General features: G+C 47.2%; 1 protein-coding gene across 1 annotated transcript; it reads right to left on the minus strand.

Moving 5' to 3' along the window:
- Nucleotides 1–3,470: 3,470 nt before the first annotated feature.
- LOC119373765 (uncharacterized) lies at nucleotides 3,471–5,878 on the minus strand. The gene is made up of 2 exons (XM_037643828.2): nucleotides 5,485–5,878; nucleotides 3,471–3,689 (listed from the first exon to the last, which is right to left on the minus strand). Exons 1-2 carry the CDS (start codon nucleotides 5,767–5,769, stop codon nucleotides 3,522–3,524), a joined length of 453 nt encoding a protein of 150 aa, XP_037499756.1. The 5' UTR covers nucleotides 5,770–5,878; the 3' UTR covers nucleotides 3,471–3,521.
- Nucleotides 5,879–11,821: the final 5,943 nt, after the last annotated feature.

Consider the following 11,821-nt stretch of genomic DNA (forward strand, 5'->3'; position numbering starts at 1 on the left):
TAATGAGGAACAGCGAGTTCGGCAGTTAAAATGCAAAGATGCTTATTTTACATCGTGTCGCCAATCGGACCTGCCTCATTTGCCGTCCCGAAAGGAAGGAGGCATCGTGCCCCCTCTGGTCCGTCTCCGAACGAAAACAAACGCCTACAAGCACAGCACCACGCAAATAAGCTGACTCTTTTGATGTTCCGACAGCGCTCATCGGTGTGGACATGAGAGGGACACCGTGTCATTCTTTCTAGATGACTTGGCGGCCATTAAACGCGTCCACGACCGCAAACGACCGTGCGGGAGTGTCCCTGAAGTCCGACGACGGGCCCCGTTGTCTGAACACATGTCCGAGAGTCGAACGCTTCGTGCATTGTTCAAAAGAACACTGTTGCTGCCACTTCTCTTTGCCTCTCGGTGACAAACGCAACAGCATGGAGCTTCGAATTGCTCAAAAAGAAACTCCGCGCTTCTCTTCGAATGCGTGCCGAAAGTAGCAGAGCCTGCTCCGCGTCGTCTGCTTCACATGCCAGTGCTGTCCCTGCCGCCGCTTGGGGCGCTTTTCGGGAGAGGCGTAGCTGGCGCCTTACGACGGCCGCCCAGTGCAGGCAGTGCAAAAAGACGTTGGGAACAGACAGCTTTTGCTTGGAGTGGGGAGGGGAACAATACAGTGAAATTCTGGGGACTGCGGTGAAACCGACTGAAATGAAAAAAAGAGGATAGTTCATAATGAACTTCATCTCCTTCATCTTTTCTTGTGTGCCGTTTTATTCGCGCCCCCGTTTCATTATGAACCAACACCAACTCGCCCAACTTTTTATTATAAAGAGGATAGCTTTCGCCGTCGAATCGTCTTAGACAAACGCATTAGGGACCCTGTGAGTCCTTGTCTTCTGGCTCTGTGGTGTTTGAACATCCCTGGCTTTCAGACACAACGCTACAAAGTTACCGCATATATAATGCCAGAAACCTACAATACTCACCATTAGCGTGGTCAAAGAACAAGCAGGCTGCGCCCGTGGGAGGCATGGGTTCGACTTGAATCTCACTGCCGGTGGGTGACCCCAGTTGTCTCAACACAGGAGCCAATGAAGGTCATGCGATTCGATTTCAGTCATGCAGGAAGCGACGAATTCTCTACGTACGGCACACCCTTGCGATGATGATCGTCGGAAAAAGCTCAGTGGGTACCTGATGCCTGAAGTCTACAGTCTAGGTTACGAGGTTCTATCGGTGGACTTAGTGAAGAATGGGTATAACGTTCACACGGACCTGCACGTGGACTAGACTGTACAGTGGTGACCTCCGAAAAAGGTTGTGGTAAAGAGCCATGCTTTAATGGCGCAACGCCATACCCTTGGTTCTCGGATATTCCACAATGCAAACCCACTACTCAAAAGAAGTATGCACCGCATTGTAATCTGGACACTCACAAACTAAATGTCCGCACAATGGCTACCTGCAGTTAGTGTTTTCGATCGTGAACAGAATTCTTAAAAACACAAATTGTTGCTAAGGTGTTCTGCTGAATTTTACTAAGGTGTTTGCTCGTCAGCAAACTTACAGCAACATGTAACAATAGAAGCCTGAGTCCAAAGACGGGCGACTACGTGTCACTGCGTGTTGTTGTCCGTCTGTTATTTTTGCGAGAAATCAAAAGGGATATTTCGCTACCTCATGTATTGCGCAACATGTATTCGACCGTGAACTCACTGATCAATGCTGTACACTTAAACCTCGATATAACGAACACGGATAGAACGAACTATCGGTTATAACGAAGTAAAAGAAGAATAGCCTTGTCACAGACAGTGTTACGAATGCACGTTTATAACGAATTTTAGGATATAACGAAGTTATTTTTGTGTCAGATGTGACTTTGTTATAATGAGGTTATAGTGTACTTCCAACACCACACAATTATCCAACCTCGCGCGTGAGGAGTCATGTTACACACTGTTGCCAAGAAATAACGAAGCCAAGTAAAGCGGACGGGGCATAATTCAGAGTCCCTAAATTTAGCGTAGTAATTACGAAATTAGAGGGCAATGAAAAAAAAAATCACAGCATATCCACGGGTGAACGATGAAGAGCTTGGGCGAAGCTCTTGAAGCAATCATGATTACACCGCGAAATCTTCAGTGGTTTCGCCCAGCAGTAATCAAAGCGCTAGCCCAGTACATCATCAAAAGCGTGACAAACTGTATATATTTATACAAGAAATCTTATTAATCATAAGTGGTAGCTAGACGTGGCTTCCGTTCCCCCTTCATTATAACGGCTTTATGGTCGGTGAAGTGATGGATCGGTGATGGGTCGTAATGGGATGTTTGCAAAGACGAAGTAGTGGGCAGTTTGCAAAGGTGGCTTCCGTTCCCCCTTCATTATAACGGCTTTATGGTCGGTGAAGTAATGGATCGGTGATGGATCGTAGTGGGATGTTTGCAAAGACGAAGTAGTGGGCAGTTTGCAAAGGATCAGTGATGGGTCGTAGTGGGATGTTTGCAAAGACGAAGTAGTGGGCAGTTTGCAAAGGTGGTTACGCCGGACAACGGAGACGTGACAAGGTTAGACTAAGGGGATCTTCGCCCCTAAAAACAACTTTCTACTGATGGGGATCAAACCCAGAAACTTTGCGTTACGTGTGCGATCCCATACCAACTGAGCTACAGTTGCAACTCTTTTTCTGTTTATTACAAGGAAGGTAACCATTGCACATACACCTTGTATGGTTTTGCGGCTGCGGTTAGCCCTGGACCCCTCAGGAAAGAGCACCCCAACTAAATTTGAACCTCTCGGAGGTTTAGTGGCTCTTTAAAGGGGTACCGACAAGAGCTTTCAAAGGTGACTTTACTCTGACATACAAATTTTCTGTATGCAGACACGGCTCTGAGCAAGTGCGAAGCTCAGTAAATGCCCATTAGGTATTTTTATATATTTTGACATTAAAGTCCATTTTCGCATGACGCACCTGTTGACGCCAACACTAGCGTGACGTCAGCCTACAGTGCCAATTCTGGTGACTTCACGTACCAGTATGGCTTGTGGTGACAACAAGTACCAAGACACTGAAGTGGTGGCGCTTGTGGCACACCAACGTTGCCATGCATGCAGCAGCCTTTGGTAATCCCGCGTGAGCACGTGACGAGAAGCTCATAACGTGTTGTGACATCAGGGTACAGTAGAAACCGAAGCTAGCATTTAAAAACATACTGTAGTTACTTTTTCAGTGCGCACTCGCACGTACCAGCATGTTTTCCAGGCTTTTCAAGGCGTGGACTGATTAGAGGCAAAAAAAGAAAAAGAAAGAAGCAGTGAAAGTTTTTGTGTCTGTACCCTCTAAATTGTACCTTACTACATTGCTGGCTAACGTAGACCCTCCTCGGTTACAACAGCGACATTGCCGTTATTCAGTCTCGATCCACTGAAACTCTCATACGTACAGAGATAGCAACGCGAGTTGGTTCCGCCTCAACTTTCTAATCAATAATTGGTAGTAAATTTTTCTCATCAATAACACTTGGTACTAAATTTTAGTACTTGCATGCATATTCTGTTGAGCCAACTTCTTTGCAGCTGTGCTGCAAGCGTGAGTAATTTCCGAATCGCACGGACCACTTACCAACAGAACGGAATTGCGGTGTCGCCTGGGCGGCTGTTGTCTTCAAGGCTGGCCGGCGCACACGTTTCTTCACGGATTCCTGGACACGTGGTGTATGAGAATCAAGATATACACACACGACCAGCTCAGCATCTTGCGAACTTCGTACATTCACACACCATGATGTGGACGAAGAAGGGCACTAGATCGAGGCAAACATTTTTGGGTAGGCGCAACAGTACGAATCCAACAGATAACGGAGCCAAGATAAGCATAGGGGCATGTTATCTGTAGTGTTTAACTAATGCTTAGTAATCGTGAGGTAAAGGGGAAATGGGTTAAAGGGGTACTGACACAATATTTCGCGGCCGAGATAGCCTGCGGGATCGATTCCGGTGAACATGCGTATATCATCTGCAAAATACCAACAGCGAATATAGCTTGGAAGTTATTTTAAACGAATTTTGAAATTTACGTGACCGATCGACATCCTCGCGCTACTGACACCCTCAAAAGGGACTCTTGGGGACCCCCTGCTTCCCTCACGTGACCACGCTGCCACAGGTTATGATGACGTCATAGCCGCCATGACTTTTTTTGCCGCATTTGCTCCAGGAGCCTACTTCTCGGCGGCTGCTCGCGAGCCGTGCGGAAGTGCGTCACAGTTCTGTGTGCTGACGTGATCGAGCGCTGCACCCACTAGGTGGTGATAGTTGCACCCGGAAGCTTGTCGTGTTTGAAACTGAAACTGACACTGGTCAGTAATGAGGAGCCTGTAATTAATTATCTGTCGCGCGCTGCAGCAAATGATGTGCCTTGTTATGACTAACAGGCCCCCAGCAACACATTGCAGCAAAAAAACGTGAGGCCAAAATTTTTGTCTCAGTGCCCCTTTAAAGTGGACAAGAAAAGTTCCGGAGCCCTTGCCCTATCTGGAAAGCATAGCCAAGCGAAGCTTGGCGTGTGCGCGCCTGCTACTTTTATTTATTTCGATCACATTGTGCAATGTTCCCTCCCAACTGTTTCCTTCTTCCATGCTGGGAATTAGATCTTCATTCACGTGTTTAGTAGCTCGACACTTCAATTGCTACAGGCAACTACAACAGTCATGCGTTCATGTTCAGGCAACAGTGAAATGTGGCAAAGTGAAATTTCAAGTGAACTCGATAACAGATCACAATGCCATATCAGAAACGGCTGACCGCCGACAAGCCCATGTAAACAGATCATCTGTTATTGGGAAACGGCGCATACAAATACGCATCTGACCAGTGCACCTTCGAGGGTCGAATTTCTTCTCGCTCGCAAGCGGCATTTTTTTGTGGTCAGACCTGCAATTGCAATTATAGTTATTAAATATAAGCAGCAATATTTATCGTTAATTTGTAAGTGGAGGTAAGGATGAAATAATCACAGTAGGTAACTGAAATACAGCACTGTAATGTATCAAACGAAGTCGTAAAGCCCTAATTCGCATATGTAAAGCGAAAGGCAAGCCTTTCCATTTTCTCTGCTTTTCCATTTGCGCTCCCAAGGTTTGCAAGCTCAAGATAAGCCTCTCACATACCCATCTCCACAGGTAACAAAATCCTTTCATGCAAGTGACCTGTGGCTGTATTTACCTAATCTGCAGTGCGAACAATTCATGACAGATCTTCCTGTGGGGTTAGTTGGCAGTGCTACACGACTGCACTGTTTACAAATTTCTCATCGCAAGCTCTCATCTTCCCCTTCCCGACTTTCTTTTCGATTATATTGTCATGACTTAATGTAGGTGTCCAAAGGTTACCGTATAATGCATGCGCAGTGGTGACAAACGCTAACACAAAGCTTTGCGCACCCTATTCTGAACTTCAGAGTAGGGTACCTATCATCTGGCTATTCGGTGAACGCACCTTAGGGTTGGGAAGGAACAAGGTTGGCAGTGCCTCAGCACTGAGGAAAAATCTAGACATGGTGATGCCTAATTGCTGCATCAACCCAAAATTGTGGCTGTAGTCTTCCGGCGTGAAGTGGCGGCCGAAAACGCGCAGGTCCTGACGCGAATCGGACTCCGGGAGTCCTATGCGCCGCAGCCACTCCGTCCGCCTGCCGCCCTGTTGCGGGGGCGCTCGATGTCGCCGCTTTTCGTGATGCCAGTCGCTGGGTTCACAGCCCACGACGCTGCATGGGCGATTCATGCTGGCTAGAGAACAGATAACTTGAGGTTTCAACCGAACAGCTCACATAAACACGCGACACGTCGAGGCTTTCAAATCCAAGAGTCGTGCAAATGTTTACGCACGTGACGACGCATGTGACCACATAGATGGATGATAGAATCACCTCCGTGCAATGAAGAAGATGGGTAGTGAGACCAAGCTTTTTATGGAACGTCTTTACGATATGTGGTTTGTAGTAATCGATTGTCAATTCTGAACCCACTACCCTCCACCTAAAACTGTAGAATTTGCAGAATTTGCCCATTTCGTGCGTACTGTATCATTCTGCCATCATAATGTCGATGATGATAATGTTTTTCAGCAGCCCCTTTCCCAACAGGGTGAAGCGGGCACCTGCTGTCATAAAGTTAGTATATTAACTCATATTAACTATGGGTGTGCGAATATTCGAGGTTTGAATTCGAATCGAATACTACCTAATCGAATAGTTCGATTCGACTTTCGAATAGCTAGTACTCGAACTTTCGAATAATTCGACAGGACGAATATTTAAAACGCGACAGTGGTGCAACTTGGTGAAGGTGGGCTGGACGCTAACGCCGTTACAATAGGCCTTTCGTTACAACTTTCACCAATTTCCTGGTTCAAAAACGAGCGCACCTTTACTTTAGAGGAGGTTACGTTATTTCAGCACGTAAAAAGAAAGACAAGAAAAGTGGCAAGCCCTTCTCAACTTCGCTTCCGAATTTCTTGCATAGTTCGGTCGCATATGTCGCAAGGCCCGTAAAACGCCCCGACTTTGGCCCGCGAAATCCTTGATGATTGATTTCAGATGCGAAAATTTGTTCACGCTGCGCAGTGCCCACTGCCGCACTGACCACTCGTTCTGAAATTCCATTCCATCAGAAACTCCCATCGTTTCGGCGCGCAATCAAAACGCTGCTGTGAACGGGCGCCCGAAGATTTTCTGGCTCAGAGCACCCATGGCGATGGAGCGCAATAACGTGACCGTTGTCAAATCAGCCGTATTGCACGGCCACAGGAAAAAAAAAAGCTATCTGCCATACCACCCTCTGTTATTCCTTAGGAGGTTAAAAGTGGCGCTGCTGACTAGAATGGCGGCTATTCTATTAACATGGTTGCACGCCCATAAAAGCTAGAAAAATGACAAAAAGACTCCCGAACAAGCGCGCAACAAAGCTGTCACCACGCAGTAGCTTCCTTGATTTTTTTTTGTCTTGCCGTAACTGGCGGTCCACGCTTCGATACTATTCGGTATTCGATTCGATATTCGATATTTTCTGTCACTATTCGGCACTGTTCGATTCGAATTTCGATTCGAGATGAAATTTCACTATTCGCACACCCCTAATATTAACTCTATGCCTGTATAGCAATAATCAGTCCGTTCGTTTGCGTTTATTGTGCTTATGTATTACTCGATCTAATATAATTCTTGTATTCACAATTACATAATAGAGTTCTCATACTGTGCGGTTTGTGTCGCCGCCTGCCGAGAATTACGGAAAGCAACCACTCAGCCGTCGATTTGAAGATGCCATTTTTCTGCCGAGCGCTCGCTTTCTGTCAGGGGTTGGTGCACATGATGACACGACCGTTGATGGAAAACAAACAGATTTACTAACGATTTAAACGGATTACATAGCGGCTTGTCTAGCGAGCGTGTCTTTCGGTTCCAAACGCCAGACGTCAAGTGATCTTTTCCCGCCTCGCGAGCCAGGCGCACTTGTTTCTTCTCCGATTCGACGACAGGTGCTGCTAGTCTCTCAGCTCGCACAGAACGTTCGTGTCGTTCTCCCAATCGTCGGGTAGGTGTCGCTAGTCTCAGCTAACATTTCCCAAGACGGCGTCGCTTGTTTTGTCATTAGCACACAAAGAGGATGAAATGCCGCACGTCGCTTCTTTGGTATCGAGTTTATCGGGGGTATTTCTGCCACACAACTATAATCATCGCCTACCTCGCATACTTTCCCCGCGTTATCGCCGTGCGCCGGGCACTTGAGGCCACAAATGGCATGCGCGCGATCCGAGCGTGACATAACATTATTGACAGGAAAGTGGAGAGAACCGGGTTTTCAAGCAAGGAAACGGGTCAAAAGCACTTCTTTTTTACTCGATCTTTTTACCTAGAGTGCATCTTCCGCTCTGTGCAGCCCCTTGACGCCAAGGAAAATCAACGCTCTTACGACACTCTCGTTAAATTATTTTGATTGACGTGCTCACTCGATTGCATTGTCCGCCTTTCTCCCTGTGAAGTCTACTGCGCCTCACCCTGTTTAGCGATGTGATCAGAAGACTTCATAACAGCGCGTTATTATGACGTCATCGTAGTGACGTATCGCTTGGGCACGTGACTTCATGTCCCACGGCCGGTTACCACACTACGGTGTACAACAGGAAGTTGGTATGTGACATATCTGGCACAGTATGCATTTCAGTGAGGGAATGCGCAATATGCTGTCATCGATGTTGTGCTGCACAATACAAATATAAACAAAGCCCAGCCTCTGAGATCGTGGAGCTCAGCTCTGTTGTGCAGGATTTAGGTTGTGGTAGGAGGTTTTCAGGTGTTTCACCAAAGTCTGATGTGCCAGCGACAGTACCTGGCTACCTTTTGTTACATTAATAGCGTAGTTACGTGAAAAAATTATAAGTCAGATGCACTAAGTGAAATGTTCAAATATGCCTGAACACAGGGAAGCGATGTTTTGCTTTATTCCACACACCACGCTAAGATGACCACAAGCAGTGACATCTTGTTTTTCAACCAGGGCAGCAATATCACTCATCCATCTGCATGGTGTGCCATATTTGACACAGAATTAACCTCTACCTTCATCATGACAGTTCCGAAAAATCTGAAAATTTTTGCATATGTTCTTCTATTTGGAAAAAAGTTGAGAAAGTAATTTTTCAAACGGCTTTCTCATAATTCATGGGGTGGAGCACATTGCAGCAGAAGTGTTCGTAACACTAAATGCTCATGCGGAAAGGTACATCTCGCAATTCAATACGTCACATTTCTATCTGTATATTACAAGCGATGTTTGATTTGTAGAGAAGCGTTTTAACGCTCTAATGGGTCGTCCTCTCAAGCGCCTCCTAGTGGGTCACCCTCTTCGCCTATTCTCGGAGAGCACGCCCCTCGTGCTCGTGCTCGTGAGAGTCTGCGAGTCTGCGCTCTGTCGTTGTGCATCGTCGCCGTCAATCTCGCCGTCAATAAACGTCTTAACAAACGTCTTAGCAGGAAGGAGGCTACAGATTAAACATGAATTCGGCATTCCCCATCACATCACTCGCCTTTGCCCAGTCGTGATCACGATCAGCGTAAACACGGGAGCGCGTGCCGCACAGTGCTACCGGCGACGCCTACCTACACAAACACGAGGCTCCGCACATGCGCAGTGTGCTAGCGGCGTGTCTGTCCTACTGTTCCGCACATCGCTTCATCGGTGAGCTCCTTTGCGAAAGGTGCAATTAGATTATGTAGTGTACGCGACAGAGAAGTAGTTTAGCTGCTAACGCACTGCGCATGTGGCGAGATCGGCGTACGTTTAGGTATCCGTCGCTGATAGCACTGTGAGGCACGCGCTCTCGCGTTTGCGCTATTCGTGCTCACGACTGTGCTACTGATCATTCCCATTCTGGCTGAAGTGCCATGCATTGCAGTTCCAATAGGGCCAGATTTCCATCTATAGTGTACTGATATGAGACTGATATTAAATATCAGTTATGATATGAGGATGATATGAAACCGACAGGATGATATGAAATTGATATGATATGTCCTGTAACATGTCGACCCTCACAGATCTTGCGCTCATTTCGCTCCTCCCCCGCCTCCTCTCCCTCTTCGCGCCTCTCTTCGCAGAATTCACTCTCCTCTCAATGACAATTGTTATAGCGTGAACTCAGGACAAGGACAAAAGGTACACGAAGACGACTAGCTCAACTAGCCCAAGCCGCCATCCTCTCCATGCGCGTGCGACCGGGGGGGGGGGGGGGGCACCCCTATTAGGCGCAAAATCTGCTCCGTTCATTGACTTAGTAGGGAGGGGGGCTGCGAAACCTTCGCCCCCCCACCCCCTGATGGGAAACCCTGCGCACGCCTATGCACCTCTCTCGCCATCTTTTTCTCGTGTTTTGCGATGATTGAGTGCAATGCGTTTCGGAGACCTCCACCATGTGCCTTACACGACGACATCGCTAATAGCGTCGCTCCACGGTGGGTCTCGCGGATCCTCGAAAAAGCGTCGTCGTCGGGTGGTGCCGTCTTTGGAAACCGTTGTGCCATATACACACACCGCCGTAACGATAATGGAGGTGACGGCCACCGGACGATAATCGGGCTCTGCGACGCCGAGACAAGCGCGACGACGCCAAGACAACTGGGATGCCTTCAATGTGGCTGCCAACGCTGCGCTAGAATCCCCCCAACGCCGACGTTACCTCGCTCACTTCTCTGCCGAAAAATGAACATCATATCACTGAGCTCTCCTTTGCCTGGTTCCAAACAACGATGTACACGCAGTCCTGTCGGTGTCACGGTGGACGCTTTATTGCCGTTATCCCTATCTCTCACGGATAGAAGACGCCTTTCTCTTCGTTTCACTTTGCAGCATCTGGTGTTAGACGCCGTGTTACTGCGTTCTCTTTCTCACTTTCTCTCTCTACCTCTCTGCTATTCCTGTCCACCTCTATGTACTCCGTTTCATATATGAGTTGCAAACAAGGAGGTTTAAGAAAGAAATTCTGGAGTGGAAGCTCTCGTAACGCCTTGCCAGCGAAAGTGAAGCAAGCTTTTTCCCACCAAAGAGCTCGGAAACAGGCGCTTTTCTGGTGGTGCCTACTTAGAGATCAAATGGCTTTGATCTGTTAGTGTAAGTACTACGTCAATTATAAAATAAAAGATCGTTGTTGCCGACAATAGTAACCCGTCGAGATTTGTCGACTTCGTCTCTAATAAAATTTGCCATAACTTTGAGGCCTATTTACAAAAACTAGTAGCACAAAGACACACTTGGAGCAGTATCTCACCCGTAAAAGTTGCCACATCAAACTCGTCTGGCGTGCGTGGAAAACGCTCGCTTTCCTTCGCCAAACGCCGATGGTTTATCGTGCCCCTACTAAGATGGCGGGCGCAGCCGCCACCTTTTGGTGGGCACGGCTTCACTCTTGCGCAATAATCGCCACTCCAGCAATTTTTTTAACCTCCTTGGTTGCAACGCTATGGAAGCTAGCGAGACTCCTTGCAGTCAATGCGTTCGCACTAAAATAGTTCAATTATTTTGCCACCCGTAATGTAATTCCTTTTTATTTTCGTTTTTAGAATGAGTAATCAACGAATATGCTTGATGTCTAAAAAGTAAACAAAGCCCGTTATTTGTACGGTTGTCAGTGGTTATTCTGGATAGCATAGCGTCTCTTTGTTTTCGTACTATGGCCTCCGAGATCAGTTCCGTTAGAGCGCATCCGGAGCCAATCGTGGAGGCCACGTTTTCGTGATTCAGCGATTCAGCCGAAGCGAGGACGAAAACGAGGGGAGAGCTGAGGCAGCGTCTAAGCCGTTAGAAGCTCACGGGCTTTGCTGTACAAGACTGCAGCCCGGGCTACATATAAGGTTTAGTCACGAAAGAAAAACCGAAAACAAGAAAAAGAAGAAGATGCAAATAGGAGTGGGAAAGAAAGAGGAGACATAAATTTAAGATATGCTTCAGCTTTGTCGCTGTTCGTCCTTCCTTTTCTGCGGGTTTTGTTCGGAAATTTTGTTCAAGTCGCAAGTAAGCTTATAACCTGATATGTTGCTCTTTTCCTTTCTTTCTCTTCTCTTCTCTTCTCTTCTCTTCTCTTCTCTTCTCTTCTCTTCTCTTCTCTTCTCTTCTCTTCTCTTCTCTTCTCTTCTCTTCCTTCCTTCCTTCCTTCCTTCCTTCCTTCCTTCCTTCCTTCCTTCCTTCCTTCCTTCCTTCCTTCCTTCCTTCCTTCCTTCCTTCCTTCCTTCCTTCTTTTAAACGCGGTACGTTCAAATATACTTCGTTGTCTTCCCCGACAT

The sequence above is a fragment of the Rhipicephalus sanguineus genome, chromosome 11 (genome assembly GCF_013339695.2).
Source record: "Rhipicephalus sanguineus isolate Rsan-2018 chromosome 11, BIME_Rsan_1.4, whole genome shotgun sequence".
Taxonomy (NCBI): Eukaryota; Metazoa; Arthropoda; class Arachnida; order Ixodida; family Ixodidae; genus Rhipicephalus; species Rhipicephalus sanguineus.

Excerpts from the sequence above, each read along its gene's own strand:
- LOC119373765 (XM_037643828.2), bottom strand. The coding sequence starts at position 5,769 with ATGAATCGCCCATGCAGCGTCGTGGGCTGTGAACCCAGCGACTGGCAT. Across the intron at positions 3,690-5,484 it reads TGTTCCTTCCCAACCCTAAG|GAATCCGTGAAGAAACGTGT; the intron begins GTGCGTTCACCG and ends CCACGTGTCCAG.